The following is an 18,792-nucleotide window of genomic DNA, read 5'->3' as shown; positions in this document are numbered from 1 at the left end:
TTGGCTTGGAAAGGTTTTTTCGCCTGGTCTCATACAGCTGATGTGTTGTGCATTGAAGTCCACAATCGAAGGGAAAAGGTGATGAGGAGAGTGCATTGATGCGAGAAGGAATACCATGCGGCTGCTATGAAAGTGAACTGTGTTTTTGCGTGATCAGGGGTGTATTCATTCCATTAAATCTGTTGAACAACTTTTCTTAAACGGAAGCAAACGTAACAGGGGCAAACATACCTGATTTTTTTCCAGTAGAAACACTCATTTGCATCTGTTGGACTAATGATTACTCCCTAGATCAGCTAGATGCAGGAGAGTGTGTCACTGTGTTGAATGTGTCACTGTCACTTCAAATCTTTCTCTCGACCTGTGTGCACCTACTTTGTAAACCTTCATTCGTAGGCTAAGTTGTAGCAACCTCATGATGGGTACAGGGAAAATGTGAGTTTAAACCTAACGTTATTACATTGAAATGGGTGAATGGAATATGAATGACAGTCATCCAAAATACTGTAATAGAAATAAGGCCAGGGTCATGAAAAAAAAGTGTCCTCCCTAATCTTAAACGGCACCGACCACCACTGGTTAAAACACACCTTGTGTTTCAATACTCCAGGAAAATAAAGGTTTTGTCTCCTTTAAGGTGGTGGCAGCTCAGTTGCCACTAGTTTTAGTGTTTCAAAGCACCTCATTATTACATTGTGGTAAGTTATGGTATTTGTGGGACATAATAATGCCCAATCAAGTGAAGTGGTCTCATGCATATGGAACAAACCCCGATGGCTAATTCAATACAGCCTAAATACATGACCTGACTAAATGTATTAGCGAATTAAATTATTGAGTTGGGCATGTTTGGCTCCTAAATTACAATTGGTTTACTCTACGCCATAAAAAAATGGGATGATACTTCAATGTCAAAGAGGAAAAGAGGGACTGCCTCAGATATAGATCTTCGTGCATATTCCTCTGCCTCACACTTTTCGCGCGACTCGACGAAGGAGGGCTGACAAGAGCGCAGTGCGCACCGACTGTCCTCGGGAAGAACGAGGAGAGGCTGACTGCCTGATGGTCACTATGGATTTAAGTTCTCTGTAAACCTTCTCAGCAGGTTGGACCGGAGGCTTTTTATTTCATCCACTGCAGGTATAAAGTTGCTGCTATACATCTCTGTATCATGTTTTTCAGTTGGTATGGCTATGTGGCGATGTTGAAACAATGACAAGACGAGCCTAAGTAAGTCATTGTCACAGCAAACTGTTATTTTTCGTGTTTAAATGCATATTTCAAAATGATACATGTCAACTCAATTTTTCACGCAGGACAATAACACCCTTTAATCTGCATGCGTAATAACGATGTAATAAACATACAACGAGACGTGTATCTATTTTTCGATTGTTTTGTGAATTGATACAATGGTGTAATTATGAGTGTGGTATAAAATGCAGATAATTAATTATTTACTTTCGTCTTTTGCATCTTTAACTTGAACTGTCGTTATATTTTTGAGTCTGAGCAAGCGTTAAAAAAGTTTTGTTATACAGACATGAAAATAGGCGTCAGTATGTACCTGTACAAAATGTGAGTATATGATTTGGTATACAAACATTAGGAAATCCCATTGGCCGTTTAAAATAAGAAGCTACAAACGTCAGACTTGGAGCGCATTGTTAGGCAAGTCAGTTAAGAATAAATTATTATTTACAATGACGGCCTACACCGGGCAAACCCTAACGACGCTGGGCCTATGGGACTCCCAATCACGGCCAGTTGTGATACAGCCTGGAATCGAACCAGGGGCTGTAGTGACACAACTAGCACTAAAATGCAGTGCCTTAGTCCGCTGCGCCACTCAGGAGCAGAAACATCCACCCGTATCTTTCCTATTGTTTGGATGTGATATAGTGACAGTCGAGCTGGAGGAGGGGAAGCCAATTTCTATTCTATGGTGTCAGGTGTACAAACTAATCCAGGAGTATGACGATCATGTTGTGAGAAAGTAGTTTCCCTGTCGCAAAACCCTCACCTGTCTTTGTCAGTCAGGTCGGTGTGCACTGTGCAAGGCTGTCAGAAGGTCATATTGTCGATGCTGCATGCATTGTGTGTTCAGTCATTACACACTGTAAGACTTTTCTGTAATTTCAACAGTTAAACACTGTAGAACATACAGTAAAATACTTTACAGGTTTTACAGACTTAAATTGCATTGCATTATGGGTAAAATGCAGAAAAATACTTTTATTGGTAGCCTATTATTGGTAGCCTCTTGTGGAAATTACTTTAACACACTGCATTTCAAGGATTGGCCCTCTGATCAATTTCCACCATGGGTCTCAACTTACTGTTACAAGTTAGAATAGTAGAATACACAAGGTGCAATATGTAAAGTTGGTTGTGGATCAGCAGTTCTTCTCTTGTTTCGTCAGTCACTGATAGTCAGTCAATTAGCCTATGTCAGCTAACATTTTTTAGATAGGATTTTGATCTCCAAATGAGCTGAAATGTGTTGTACAATCTTCTCTCCGCCCCATGGAAAAATGTGTAGAATTGCAGAAAACTTGCTTTAAAACTGCAACATTTTCCCTACACCCCATGGCAAAATGTGTAGAATTGCACTAAATTGACTCCAAAACTAAGCTTTACTGTCTAAAACTAATCTCTACTGTCAAGAGGGGGGCCAATTTTTTTGTGTGCGATTGGGGACAGGGGCGGATATGGATATCAGCAATTGCGGCCCCTCATGATAAGTTCAGGTTTTTGGTGGCCCCCACCCCCATCAAAGATTCCCATCCCTGTATTGCTTTACACTAATTGCTTATGTATACATACTGTAGACAAAAAATGTCTGTTTCAGGGGCCAACCTCATGCTGTCAGGTGAGACGCATTAAGCTCAGACCATTTTAGTAAATATCTTCTCGAAGCAGCGGTGAAGTGGGACAAATATTTTCAGCACCTTCTGGGTACACCGTTAAAAGATCTAGTTGTTTTTACAGTAGTATACAATACAACTAACATGTGACTTTAGGTGGAACTGGTCAATTGTACCTTAAATTCCAATGAAACATTGGTTTAACAGTATACATTTCTGTAAAGATCTACTGTATTTCAAATGGTACTATAATTACACCCGACAGAATACAGTACCCTACCGTATTTTTGGTGGTTGCATGGTATTGTTATTTCTGGCTCATGAACATATTCTGAGGTGTGCCTTGTAAGAGGCTACATTTGTTGCATCTCTGAGTGAGAGTGCTGTACAAATTTAACTGATTTGTGCTAGTAGTGTCCCAACAATGAAATGTGTATAGGGGGGATAGTAGAGGAGCAGCAACTCTCAAACCTAGAATGGTTGAGTGTTTGCCATGCCCTTGGTCTGTTTTGTCCTGCAGGTTTGGAAGCCTTCGTTAAGGACATTAGAAGTACAAGTGATATTAAAGACCAGATATTAATATATACTGAGTGTACAAAACTTTAGGACCTGCGTTGCAGTTCTTGACACAATCCCATGCAATTACAGTAAAACTGTAAATTGCAAACCCAGCCCCTCAAATAATGTAATCCATCCATTAATGAATTCATTAGTTCAATACAATTCCAGAAAAAAGACCACAATAAGAGTATTAGTATCGTAAAACTGGTTTCGGTAACATGCTGTACTGTAAATTATACTGGCATCAGAGTTGCCATCATATTACTATAACTGTATAACTGTATTAGACGCCACTATTTTTTTTACTGTAAAACATTATACAGCATCCCGGCTGTAAAGCAAATTACAGTATTTACCTGGCAACTCTGCTGCCAGTATAATGCTGTAAATTATGAGAGAAAAGTTTTACAGTGCAGCCTATCAAGTTCGTATTGTAGGTTGCGGCTATCCACACGGTAAGTGAGAGACTTGAGTAACTAACTGATAAATGTGTTTGGTTTATCATGTAAGACAACAAGACTGATTTCATTTTGGTTTGGTTTGCACTAGTTCTTCCTGTCAATATTTACTGTACAATTGGACTAATATGTGCTCACACATTGCATATTTTCTTAAACTCAAGGGCCCCCCTCAAATCGAAAGTGTCATTAGGTCTGGGCCCTATGTGCTGTCAATGTGCATGAGATACATTTTGGTTTGGGTACATTGAGATTGTTACTTAAGTCCAGTCCAATTACTTAAAAATGCACTCCTGTGTCTTAATCACAACAAATTCATAAGATATTGTACGAATTGGAACATCATTTATAACATCACACAAATTGGAAAATTCGCATCAGATCAAAATCAAATCAAATGTGATTTATTGGTCGTATACACATATTTAGCAGATATTATCGCAGGTGTAGTGAAATGCTTATGTTTCTGCTTATGTTTCTAGCTCCAAATGTGCAGTAATACTTGACAATAGAAAACAATACACGGAAATCCCCAAAATAAAAAGAAAGGAATTAAGAAATATATAAATGTTTTGAACGAGCAATGTCAGAATCCGGAATATAAATACAATGTGCATGTATATAATGGTGTGTATACACATTATGGACAGTATATGAATAGAAAAGATGTGTACAGCCGTAGTTACAGTTGAAGTCGGAAGTTTACACACACTTGGGTTGGAGTCATTAAAACTATTTCTTTCAACCACTCCACACATTTCTTAGAAACAAACTATTGTTTTGGCAAGTCGGTTAGGACATCAACTTTGTGCATGACACAAGTCATTTTCCCAATAATTGTTTACAGACAGATTATTTCACTTATAATTCACTGTATCCCAATTCCAGTGGGTCAGAAGTTTACATACACTAAGTTGACTGTGCCTTTAAACAGCTTGGAAAATTCCAGAAAATGATGTCATGGCTTTGATAGGCTAATTGACATCATTTGAGTCAATTGGAGGTGTACCTGTGGATGTACTTCAAGGCCTACCTTCAAACGCAAGCGCGTCTTTGGTTGACATCATGGGAAAATCCAAAGAAATCACCCAAGACCTCAGAAAAAAAACTGTAGACTTCCACAAGTCTGGTTACATTTACATTTACATTTAAGTCATTTAGCAGACGCTCTTATCCAGAGCGACTTACAAATTGGTGCATTCACCTTATGACATCCAGTAGAACAGTCACTTTACAATAGTGCATCTAAATCTTAAAGGGGGGTGAGAAGGATTACTTATCCTATCCTAGGTATTCCTTAAAGAGGTGGGGTTTCAGGTGTCTCCGGAAGGTGGTGATTGACTCCGCTGTCCTGGCGTCATCCTTGGGAGCAATTTCCAAATGCCTGAAAGTACCACGTTCATCTGTACAAACAGTAGCACGCAAGTATAAACACCATGGGACCACGCAGCCGTCATACCGCTCAGGAAGGAGGCGCATTCTGTCTCCTAGAGATGAACGTACTTTGGTGTGAAAAGTGCAAATCAATCTCAGAACAACAGCAAAGGACCTTGTAAAGATGCTGGAGGAAACAGGTACAAAAGTATCTATATCCATTGTAAAATGCATCCTATATCGACATAACCTGAAAGGCTGCTCAGCAAAGAAGAAGCCACTGCTCCAAAACTGCCATAAAAAGCCAGACTACAGTTTGCAACTGCACATCGGGACTAATATCGTACTTTTTGGAAAAATGCCCTCTGGCCTGATGAAACAAAAATAGAACTGTTTGGCCATAATGACCATCGTTGTGTTTGGTGATATGTTGGGCTGACAGTACCACCCTCTTGAGAGCCCTGTAGCTGTGGACGGTGCAGTTGTCATACCAGGTGCTCTCAATCTTGCACCTGTAGAAGTTTGTGAGGGTCTTAAGGGCCAAATGGAATTTGTTCAGCCTCCTGAGATCTTCTTCACCACATCCTTGCTTAGTGAAGTTTTTCATCCTCTCCATTGCGGCCCCGTCGATGTGGATGGGGTCGTGCTCCTTCTGCTGTCTCCTCAAGTCCCTCACCTCTTCCCTGTAGGCTGTCTAGTTGTTGTTGTTAATCAGGCCTACCATTGTTGTGTCATCTGCAAACTTGATGATTGAGTTGGAGACATGCTTGGCCACGCAGTCCTGGATCAACAGGCAGTACAGGAGGGGGCTGAGCATGCACCCTTGTGGAGCCCCCGTGTTGAGGATCAGCATAGCGGAGGTGTTGTTGCCTACCTTCACCACCTGGGTTTGGCCCGTCAGGAAATCCAGGACTTAGCGAGCTTAGCGGGGTTAGGACCCAGGGCAGCGAGCTTAGTGATGAGCTTCGAGGGCACTATGGTGTTGAAGGCTGAGCTGTGGACAATTAACAGCATTCTTACATAGGTATTGTTCTTTTCCAAGATGGGATAGGGCAGTGTGCAGTGTGATGGCAATTGCATCATCCATGGATCTGTTGGGGCGGCATGCAAATTGTACTGAATCTAGGGTGTTATCATATAAATTGCTAAATTTGTAACATATCACATGAAATGGATGACCTAGTGTACAACTGGATGACACAGTAAACAAAATACAGGGACCCGTTTTGGCTCGTGAGCACCACTTTCAAAACTACTGTTTGAAATGAGACATAGGTTAGAGACCGCATCGTTAACTCAATATCTGCTTTGTAATTATTATGTGTGTACACACATCACACACTAGTTTAACTGTAGGGCCTCTGGAACCTGCAATGTCATCAGCTCAGGGTCTCCAGAAAGATTTGCTGCTACACCACCCATCTACTTCCTGCCTTGGGGACCGTCATGTGGCAGATGCTTTTTGGGACGTGGCATGAAATGCAGTGACCGTGTAGTGTCAACATACTGTGGTCACGTTCACTTTGCTAGGTTGTCTTATGACCTATGGTGTCCCATCGAATCAATCAATCAATCAATCAATCAATCAATCAATCAATTGTATAAAACCCTTTTTGCATCAGCAGTTGTCATAAAGTGCTGTTTACAGTAACATAGACCACAACATACTTCTAGAAGGAAGACCTGGAGAGAAACCAGACTCTTCCGGCTGCACCAGTTTGAGATGAAGGGGTAGGCTACACTGAGTATGTTTACATGCACAGGAATAATTTGATATTAAACTGATTATGGCAGTAGGCATATTATGCAATAGTCATGTAAACATCTTACTCTGCTTATGTTAATTGAAGTAAGTGTGCGCCGACTTAAACGCCTTGTTTTCTGAGCAGCCATTCAAATTATTAGGACATGTCAACACCTTAATTGGCGTTTCAGCTCTGTATTTGATCTTGTTCTACCCCCAGCCGAGTGAGTCTCTGTCTTTAGCGCTAGCGAACTGAGTTCGGAAAAACTGAATGTATGTGTCTTTATATTTCCCAACTCAGAATCAAATATACTTCCCAAAAATAACATGGTCGGGGGCCTCCCGAGTGGCGCAGCGGCCTAAGGAACTGCATCGCAGTGCTAAAGGCCTCATTACAGACCTGGGTTCAATCCAAGGCTGTGTTGCAGCCGGCCGCGATCGGGAGACACATGTGGCGGCGCACAATTGGTCCAGTGTCGTCCGGGTTACAGGAGGTTTTGTCTGGCTAGGATTTCTTTGTCCCATCGCACTCTAGTGACTCCTTGTGGCTGGCCGGCCGCATGCCCGCTGACTTTGGTCACAAGTTGCATGGTTTTTCCTCTGGCACATTGGTGCGGCTGGCTTCCGGGTTAAGCGAGCATGTATCAAGAAGCTGTGCGGCTTGGCAGGGTCGTGTTTCGCAGGACACATGGGTCTCGAACTTCACCTCTACCGAGTCCGTACGGGAGTTGCTAAAATGGAACAGGACTGTAAAACTACCATTTGGATATCACTGAAAAAGGGGTTTAAAAAAGAAATAACATGGTCGCTGTGGTAGAACATTTATTTTGATTTGCCAATCAAGGCCAGATAGTTTCTCAGTTTAGTGTGCAAATAAAGAGTTTCATTCCAAAACGCTTTATATCCATTTTCAGAAATGTTGGTGAAGTAGCATTTATCGTTTAAAGAACGTATAAAAGAGATTGGTGTGTCTTTTCACCATTTAACCACGGCATGGTGTAGTCAATGATAAACATGTATTTGTTGGAAATCTATCATTTCAGAGAGACAAATAATCTTGTTTTGTTGCAAAACACAAAATATCCGCCTCACTTTCAGAGGAATAAGTTGTAACTGCTAGGTTTTTGCTAGGTTTTTAATAAAGTACAGTGCAAATGATACATTAGTGACATCAATATTTATTTTTGTATTTGTGTTTTTATGAATCAATACAGTAATGTGAGATCAGTATACTGTAAAGACCGACGCCGGGGATGGGTATACAAGGACATAAGACAATCAATGCAGAAGCAGGGAACAGAGCAGGGGAACAGACATATATAGGGGAGGTAATGACAGAGGTTATTGAGTCCAGGTGAGTCCAATAATCGCTGATGCGCATGGGGGGGGCAGGTGAGTGTAATGATGATGGCAGGAGTGCAACATAGTGTTTTGCAACAAAAACCCATTTTAATGCACATCTAAAAACTATGAATGAAACATCTGAGAACAGTAATATTTTACACACAAAAGAAGGTACCGATGACCAGTCATTTCTGATTTAAAAAAACACAAATGTGAAAAATTCGTGGATATAGCGTTTTGGAACTTAACTCTTTATATGTTTGTCAAACTGGAAGAGTCACGAGCGTTGACCTCAGAACTGATCAGGCGTTTGGCTCTCAATCAACACCTGCTTTACTAACGAAAATATATGCATAAAACATATTTGATTACCCCAATAGCCCACGATGTCATCATCTCTGGTCCTATATTGATCCTATACTTCCTCTTCCATTGTCTTATAGGGACCGGGATGGAGCTAGATACACACTTTGAGTAGGGTTTGGTGTTGGATTACAATACCGTGTGTGTCTCGGGAGATTTCGTTGTGATCCGTTGACTTTGCAAGGTTGTTCTAATTGGAGTAGCATCGTGTCTGGTCTGGGAGATCTATCAGTGCACCTCCGTTGAGAGTCTACTGATTTCTGCTGAATAAGCATGTTTTTTTGTATTTTTTTTTTTTAAAGTAGCACCTTTTCTCTGTCTATGAATAACTTAGTGTCAAACTTTTTCAAAGCAGGTCAAAGAGAACTCTGGCAATATTTTAGGACTATTCTTTTAGGACTGGGATTTCAAACTTTACTTTCGAGTTGAGTGTTTCCATTTGAGTTGACGAGATACTGCAGTTCTTCGAGTTTTAGAGTTCAAGAAGAACAGAATGGATGAGAATGGGACTGGACACAACAACAAAGGAAATCTTATGACAATGAATTTACACATTTTATTAGTACGAATATTTGTCTGTGTAGTCCATTGTTCATTTAAAGTCATGTTTAATATGTTTAAGAGAACCTATAACATAATGACATTATCATAACAAAAACAGCATTTAGCAATATTTAACCATTTCAGTTCACTTGGATACAGTCTATAGGACTTTAGATGTGCGGGTGTGTTTGTGGACCCATTATGGTTATCATTAGATCTCCTTTTATTCTGATTTATATATATGTAATATTAAATGCATTTAATCAGGTTATTGAACACAAATTGTGAATTAACAGCACTTTGGTTTCTCTTTTATTCAACATTTTTGTAGTATCCTGTGTAGAAAGATTGACCTATGGTCAACTTGATATTAATTGAAGTGTAGCTTGTCCAAATTCCACAGAGACCATTCTAATATTAGAACGAGAGGAAGTTATTTTTTCCCTTTTTCTTTTCCTCTTCATTCTTTAAAAAAAAAAAAAACACAATGATTCCCACGGAGACTCCTTCTAATCCTCGGGTCTGCTTATTTAAACTGCCAAACACACAACTGGGTGGAAGCCCAATGTTTTGAAGCTAACAGATAATTCATGTTGCAGAGAAGTGAGCCCTGAGTCAGAGATAGTCAGGGACTTGATGGAGACCAGCTGGACAGTAGCTTATGTTAGTGAAGATGCACGCACATCTTCCCTTTGACTTGAGGAAAAGCACCATCCGGGTGAGGTTCAACAGAGTCCAAGGAGCAATTCACATAGTGCAGTATGTCTGAAAAATAAACAACGCTCAGCTGCAAACTCTCAGATGTCGTCTGAGTCGGACCCTGGCCTGCCTGGGCAGCTAGCGGGAGATTGAGTGGGATGATTTCACAGATATAAATGTTGCTTTTGGATGCTTTAGTTATGGATGACCATGAAAAACAAACAATAGCACTTTACACTTTTATAACCGTTTTATTATTGCATAGATTATTAAAGCAAATTAATTACACAAGGGGGATGAAAAATATTTTGATATTTGATATTATTTAGCCAGTATATCCTTATTTGATATTATTTAGCCAGTATGTCCTTATTTGATATTATTTAGCCAGTATATCCTTATTTGATATTATTTAGCCAGTATATCCTTATTTGATATTATTTAGCCAGTATATCCTTATTTGATATTATTTAGCCAGTATGTCCTTATTTGATATTATTTAGCCAGTATGTCCTTATTTGATATTATTTAGCCAGTATGTCCTTATTTGATATTATTTAGCCAGTATGTCCTTATTTGATATTATTTAGCCAGTATGTCCTTATTTGATATTATTTAGCCAGTATGTCCTTATTTGATATTATTTAGCCAGTATGTCCTTATTTGATATTATTTAGCCAGTATGTCCTTATTTGATATTAGTTAGCCAGTATGTCCTTATTTGATATTAGTTAGCCAGTATATCCTTATTTGATATTATTTAGCCAGTATATCCTTATTTGATATTATTTAGCCAGTATATCCTTATTTGATATTATTTAGCCAGTATATCCTTATTTGATATTATTTAGCCAGTGTATCCTTATTTGTTATTATTTAGCCAGTATATCCTTATTTGATATGCATGCACATCCAGTTAGAGTTAGAACAATTGATTTAATTGTCACTTCCGCAATGATATAACAATACAAAATAAAGATAAAAAAAAAAACACATTGTGGACCACCCCAAATTGAGTTTAAAACACTAAAAACATCATTTCTGTGATATGGCCCACTATATGTCTAGTACATCTACTGCTTGCTGTCAGTGTTGAATGTGATAACTCACAGTTGTAACTTTGAAACATGGCCTGAACTTGATGGAAACATGCATAAAGAGTGCCTGAAGGTATGCTCCTACAATTTTAGCACTGGAAGCATATCATGGACACATACTCTACATTATATGAGCCTATACATTTGAACTCACATAGGCCTATATTATAGCCTACAGCAAAGCCTATTCATCATCTGTGGTACTTTACAACCAACCCAGAATGTATGTGTTGAGACTTGAGAGGTGCACCTTGCTGTTTGTCTCCCCAGGTAAGACCCACACCTGACCCAGGACACAGACCTGTCAGGAGAGCCCCAAGAGACTGGCCAGCAGTCTGGGGAAGCCATGGAGAAGAATGAGAGGTCCACCCCTATCCCTGGCAAAGAGAAAGAGGTGGATATCATCAACATCAAGGGCATCGAGGACATAGGCTATGTCCAGCCGGATTCCATAGTAAGCCACCTTTACTTTTCAGCAACTGGCAAATCATAGTCCACAGCACATAGTAGCTAGCACATAGCAACATCGGATTCCTGGAAAGAACATCCAGCACAGTAAAGCTAGTGTTGACAGTGTCGAACACCCTTGCAAGACTAATTGGTTGGTTTTCCTGATGATAAGTTTAGATGACAGTCGGGGTACCTCATTCCTGTATTGTTTGTTTCCTTTTGTATTGATGGCCTTTTTATTAACTAACTTTATTTGTCAATTGCTGTACACTATATATACATAACCATGGGGACACCCCTTCAAGTTAGTGGGGGATTCGGCTATTTCAGCCACACTCTTTGCTGACAGGTGTACAAAATCGAGCACAGAACCATGCAATCTCCATAGACAAACATTGGTGGTAGAATGGCGTTAATCAAGAGCTCAGTGACTTTCAATGTGCTACCGTCATAGGATGCCACCTTTTCAAACAAGTCAGTTCGTCAAATTTCTGCTCTGCTAGAGCTGCCCTGGTTAACTGTAAGTGCTGTTATTGTGAAGTGGAAATGTGTAGGAGCAACAATGGCTCAGCCACGAAGTGGTAGGCCATACAAGCTCACAGAATGGGACCGCTGAGTGTGGAAAAATCGTCTGTCCTCACTCACTACCGAGTTCCAAACTGCCTCTGGAAGCAACGTCAGCACAATAACTTTTCGGAGCTTCATGAAATGGGTTTGCATGGCCGAGCAGCCGCACACAAGCCTAAGATCACCATGCGCATTGCCAAGTGTCGGCTGGAGTGGTGCAAATCTCGCAGCCATTGGACTCTGGAGCAGGGAAATGCGTTCTCTGGAGTGAGGAATCACCATCTGGCAGTCTGACAGACTAATCTGGGTATGGCGGATTCCAGGAGAACGCTTCCTGCCCCGATGCATAGTGCCAACTGTAAAGTGTGCTGGAGGAGGAATAATGGTTTGGGGCTGTTTCTCATGGTTCAGTCTATGCTCCTTAGTTCCAGTGAAGGGAAATCTTAACGCTACAGCATTCAATGAAATTCTAGATGATTCTGTGCTTCCAAATTTGTGGCAACAGTTTGGGGAAGGCCCTTTCCTGTTTCAGCATGGCAATGCCTCCGAGCACAAAGTGAGGTCCATACAGAAATGGTTGTTTTGCTTTTGTCTTGATGGCCTTTTCATTAACTGACTTTATCTGTCAATTGTTGTATGTCACAGATGTACGTATGACAAGTCACGAGATGTCTGTCTTAGCTAAATAAACAATCTTAGTGTTACACATTTTTCTCCTCCGTCTGCACATGTCCCACTCAACACTGTGACAAGAGTTTGGACTGGACTGACTGATACTGTATAATGTAAACCGATGTCTGCTATGTGTTGGATATTTTGGGTCCATGTAGACATGGAACAGTTCTATAACAAGCCGTTTGGGAAATGCTGGCTGAAGTATTGAATGAAGGTTGAATTTACATTTGGAGATTTGCATTTATCCCTCTGGTGGCCGAGTTGACCCGTTTTAAGAAATGCCATTGGTTTCTGGAGAACAAATGTAATATCTTTAATAGGATGATGAGGAATTTCTTCCAGGAAATATTCACTGCCACCTGTTGAGGTTAGCATAGGGGCTAACATGTGCCATATTATCTGATGGGACCAGCTACAATGTAGCGTTCTATCACGTGACACTACGTCAATGATTTTAATTGGCTGATGCTTAAACCATTTTCTAATGTGTTTAATGAACTCTTATTCAATACTGCGTATTTTGTGCCACATCTGAAGTGGTGATCCATCTCTGTGTTGCGATGAGAAATGATGTCACCGAGGACCCTCTCAGTGGAATGTTTGTACTGGTAGGGCAAAGGCCGCCGGAAAACATGTGGTGAGGCGGCATTTGCCACAGCACTTTTCAATCAGGTTTGCCTTATGATATGTCAACTTGCGAAGAATTTTTTTGTCCTTCACATCAGAGTGCTGTTGCAGGCTGTTTGCGTGTCTCATGCAAATCAGATTCACGGAAATCGCAGGTCGTGGGCGCTCTCCACTTTCCTCCGGTATTTATTTAGCAACCATGATAACACATCACTCAGACAGACACAAGCAAAAAGCCTTCAATACATGTTGCAGCCTACACACCTAAACATTAGCGGTCTTGCATGCTGTATATTGCATGGACAAAAGAAAACATTTCTGATCTGTAGGCTGCGTCCCTCTGGCCAGGGTAAACAAAGTGGTAACATTGTGTATTTATAGCCCGTTTGTGAGCGGGATTATATTAAAACTTGGGCTGGCTAGGCTACCTAGACTTTTTCAATCCAAAATGATGAACTGGAATGAATCAATAAACACAATAGCTAACATAGAGCAGGACTGGGCGATGCAAACCTGCAGAACGCAAGCTCAGCCCTGTGAGTTTTATTGTCCAATCATGTTGCTTTCTCTGTGTCTGCGTAAAGGTACCACCTCTAGTCCTTCTTTAAAATATAATGCATATGAACAAGCACAAGGTTGCTGCAGTTTGACAGGGTTTTCATCCTCCCCAAGGCTTTTAAAAAAAAAAAAAACCCGATTAGAAAAACTCTGGTCCCATCATAGCCTCATAGCCTTATTAAACCTTTTGACAGCAGATTAAATCACATCATACCGTATTAGTTTGAACTGGTTAGGTTCCAGAATTGTTTTTCTACCAAACCACCCTGGGACCTGTGGAGTCACCTCTGGGTTGGGCCAATGTTTACCTTCTAATCAAGCAATATAGCCCGAGGGGGTGTGGTATATGGCCAATATACCACGGCTATGGGCTGTTCTTAGGCAGACGCAATGCGGAGTGCCTGGATACAGCCCTTAGCCGTGCTAATATCGGCCATATATCCCTAACCTCCAAGGTGCCTTGTTGCTATTGTAAACTGGTTGCCAGCGTAATTAGAGCAGTAAAAAGACATGTTTTGTCATACAGCCATTCAGGGCTTAAATCACCCAGTTTATATTTAAATGTATTGTGGCTTAACCTTGACCTCCGAATGATTAGCAGCCCCTGAAATAATGCTGGATATCTGGTATGGCTTTTATATGTAATGAGGGATTGAGATAGGAGAGGGCACCTTGTCACTTTCAGATCAAGGCTAATATTAGCTACTTGGCGTCTCAGACTCTTCTCAAGTAACAAGTAGTAGGTCTTGTAGCAGAGAGACGTTGGGCTTGTTCACCCCTGTGGACGGTGACAGAGAAAGCTGGAGAGAGCACGAGAGAGCGAGGGAAAGAGAGAGAGAGAGAGCTCTGTTTAATAGCAGTAGTCAGCGTTGGCGCTCGCCTAGTGATGGGAAGATGGCAGAAGAAACACCAGAGAGCTCAGGGACTTCACTGCTTCATAACTCAGCAGACACAGCTAGCAAGCCCAGGCACTTCTTAAAGGATGTGGTTTTTCATGGCAAATTTCAAGTGAGTGGAATGACAAAGATACAGCATGTGTGGATTTACATCACGTGTTAACGTACTAGTACTTCAGTAAGAGACTGAGACGAAGTATCTCAGAGGGACTGCTGCTTTGTTGTAGTTTGGTGTTTGGTTTTTAGAGTGAAGATTCATTTGGCAGTTATTTCACTTTGCTTTATGATTTGAAACGTGGATTTGCTGGAAAATAATACTGTAGGTGGATGTAGTTTCCACTTCAACTTGGTCAAGTAATGACGACATTCATTTTGTCTGTGGTGAATCCCTTTTTAGTAACTGTTGTGCTAGGATGGTTTCATCTCAATATAGTTGAGAGATGGCTTGACCTGGTTTGACAGCTTGCAGAGAGAAAAGGATCACGTAGCCTAATTACAGAACAAGTATCTGCCGTACACGTCTGACACTTTCTAATGTCTGTCTCGTTCCACATTACACATGAAGCCCTGTGAAGACTTGTACTATACAAGAGAGGGGTGTGTGTGAAATGAGTGAAATGTATATATCCGATAACGTCATCACGCATCACTCTTTTTCAACTCTTCTTATCATGTTGCGGTCTGTGACCATGTGTTTCCAGTTTTACACATAACGTTCGGCTAGTAGCGAGTGGATCCTGAAACCTTCTCAACCGGTGGTCCAAATGGAACAGTGTATTCACTTTTCCTTGCCGTCATGTGAGGGTAGAATGTGGAATTGTCAAATTAGGTCAAAATGATTGTGTATGTGGGGCGGGCCACAATCCACTTTTTAAATATTGTCATTAAAAATAGAGAATCTGTGGGGTCAGTCTGTGCTATTAAAATAGTTTGCAGGAATATTGGACAATATTATTCCAACTGATAAGTCACACAATTTGAAGGATGTTGGTATGGTCAATGGGCTGGACACTGTGAACAGCAGCTTGTAGTTAGCTGGACCCAACCAATCCAGACCTCTCAAGACCATCAGTATATGCCTAGCATGTCGTCTTGTGTGCACCCAAAACATCCAAACACCCATGTCTACACACACAAAAAACAATCATCAACCATTTTGGCACTCTTACCCGAAATAAAACAGTTCAAGGGTGTCTTGAAGGTGCCCCGTGCAACTGCCTTTAATGTAAATAATACTATATTGATAGTGGCACACAGAATACCGGTATGTGCGGTTCTTCATCAGTCTACCAAAACAAATGTATTTTCTGTCTTTGAATAGTTACAGATGTTTGAGAGATGAGACTGTTGGATGTCTCGAACGATAACACCAACTATTGATACAGTAAAAGGCCAGCAGATCAGGAATAAGCAATGAGCTTTGGAGTCAGCCAAACGTTCCTGGTCATATAAGCTTGATAGCAGCCGATCCCTCTGAAAACTCCATGGAAATGTCCAACTCTGACCAGATCAAACATATGCGTATGTGATGAACCTAGTTAGAATTGTGACACCAAATATTCAGGTGGATGTCAGCAAACTTAGAAAGAGTCGAGAAATCACAGGGATTTGAATGATCTACTGTATAAAAAATGTTTGTGATTGATGTTCAGCAAAGTTTGTACAATAAGAAATTATAATATCATACCTATAGATGCCATTCATATAAATGAATGATATATCATAAAATAAAGAAGCAGGTTTGTTTGGTTAATCGTTTGTTTGCACGCATACATAGTAGCAACACTAGCCTTTTGTTGGATGCAATTTTGTTTAATAACTTGTTGTTTACTGAATAATTCTCAATAGTGCTTGCCTTGCAAATCACCATTCAGGTTCAAAGTCACTAAGTGGTCACTTCTCCCAAGGGGAACCAGAAATCCACAGGAACCCCTTTGGGACTAGGTGACTCTCCCAACTTGACCCCTGTAGTCTAACTGGCTCACTGACCAGTCGAATGGCAAAAGCTTCACAGCACACACACATGAACATGGTTCAGGTAGGTAGCTAGTCCTCTCTAATGCACAGCCCTCCCCTCTCTAATGCACAGCCCTCCCCTCTCTCCCCAGCTCCTGAACTCCCTGACACCCGAGGAGAACACCCAATGCCAGCACGGACTATACTTCCAGGATGGAGAGAGGCGGGTGGACTACATCCTCACCTACCACATCAAAAAGCCCAGCAGCTCCCGCTCTAACCGACAGTCCTCCCGCTTCACCGACAATGCCTTCACACGGAGCCTCCGCCGCGGGACGGCCAGGCTGGGACGACCCCCGCCCCCGCAGCCCAGAGGTGACCCGGAGGTGGCCTCTCAGGACCACAGCATGGACTACCATGAGGACGACAAGCGCTACCGCCGGGAAGAGTTTGAGGGCAACCTGAGGGATATGGGCCTGGAGCTGGAGAAGGATGAGGATGTGAGTTGCTTCATTTTCACTTAGGGGTGTACTCACTTTTGTTGCCAGCGGTTTAGACATTAATGGCTGTGTGTTGAGTTATTTTGAGGGGACAGCAAATTTACACTGTTTATACAAGCTGTACACTCACTACTTTACATTGTAGCAAAGTGTCATTTCTTCAGTGTTGTCACATGAAAAGATCTACTCAGATCTACTCAGAAAATGTGAGGGGTGTACTCACTTTTGTGATATACTGTATGTCCGGCCAGGTCTAGCATTAGCTAGTGTTAGCCGAGCGTTAGCTTAGGGAAGAGGGGAGAACATCACGTACAATACTGTTGCCCCTCTAGAGTTTTCCAGGAGGCTGGTGGATCAGGGTTATTTTTGTCCCGACCATGCAACATTACACAAAATATACATTGTAGTTTGGCACAGCACCAGCTGAAACCGGCCTATAGAAGGCTAGCTGGACTAGCAGGGGGGTGGGTTAACTGCATCAACCTGTCTGGCTGCTGTCATTGGTTTGTTTGTTGGATTTATTTAGAACCGCGTCACAGAACCAACTTCATCATCAGTCTGTCTGAAGAGGATTCTGTTTCTCACACCTGACAATGTTTGGCTGTCTTTGAAAATGCCATTATGGACTTTCAATCCTTTCAACATTACATCAGTCATTTCAATGTAATCTTATTTTTCTTCATTCAAAGCCAATGCATTTTGAAATCAAAATCACTGATCAGGATCAAGAGATTCATCAAATCAACGTTTTGGACTAGAGAGTGAGAGTGAATGAAAAAGGGAAAACCCTGTGCACTTCTAGTGATAGCCTTCAGTATGCTTGTGGTGTGTTGACCAACTGTAATCTGTAATAGAGAGTAAGAAGGACATGAGGGTGAAGTATCAGTAATCTGAGACTATCAAGTTGGTCCGAGTGCTGATGATGGCAAGATGACAGCTGCCATGGTGGATCTCTTTACCCAGACAGGACAGGGCAGGACAGGACAGGGCTGGGCAGGATAGGGATGGCCCAGTGGAAGGATCACACCATGCCCATGCACGCCCATGCAGACCCACACACACACACACACACACACACACACACACACACACACACACACACACACACACACACACACACCAGACAAGCACACACACGCACACACTCCAGACAAGCACACACACATGCACACACTCCAGACAAGCAATGTGGCAATGCCAGCTAGAAGATAACACAGAATACCTTGACTGTACATACACTCCTGCACACTCTCGCACACTCTCACGCTTACAATGGGCACATTTCTCACAAGCTTGATGTCCTATTGAAAGCATTAAATTAAGTGTGTGAGGAAAAGAAACGTATGTCGAATGCCAAGTGTTCTTTGGGACTTTGTGACAGGCAGTGTACACGCGAGAATTGGTTCTGGGTGCCAAGATGAATTGTGATTCATCGATAAACCATCCGGTTATAATTTCCACTTTGTCCCCAAATTGCATTAAAGCCACCATTCTAGTACTGAAGCTTATTCCC

General features: G+C 41.4%; 1 protein-coding gene across 4 annotated transcripts in view; it reads left to right on the top strand.

Moving 5' to 3' along the window:
• Window positions 1-868: 868 nt before the first annotated feature.
• Window positions 869-18,792, top strand: part of LOC118400948 (anoctamin-1-like) — a 63,682-nt gene continuing 45,758 nt past the window's right edge. For 2 of the 4 annotated variants that reach the window (XM_035797994.2, XM_035797990.2), the window contains exons 1-2: window positions 14,716-14,935; window positions 16,932-17,279. In XM_035797994.2, the coding sequence (XP_035653887.1) occupies window positions 14,822-14,935; window positions 16,932-17,279 (462 nt within the window). In that variant the 5' untranslated portion in view covers window positions 14,716-14,821. Of the gene's footprint in view, window positions 1,141-11,320; window positions 11,505-14,715; window positions 14,936-16,931; window positions 17,280-18,792 lie in introns of those variants that run through there. The other 2 variants (XM_035797991.2, XM_035797996.2) reach the window with 2 other exon arrangements.

Source organism: Oncorhynchus keta, chromosome 22 (assembly GCF_023373465.1).
Source record: "Oncorhynchus keta strain PuntledgeMale-10-30-2019 chromosome 22, Oket_V2, whole genome shotgun sequence".
In the NCBI taxonomy this organism is placed as follows: Eukaryota; Metazoa; Chordata; class Actinopteri; order Salmoniformes; family Salmonidae; genus Oncorhynchus; species Oncorhynchus keta.
Note: the sequence above shows the minus strand (reverse complement) of the source record. Positions and strands in the feature narration are given on the sequence as shown.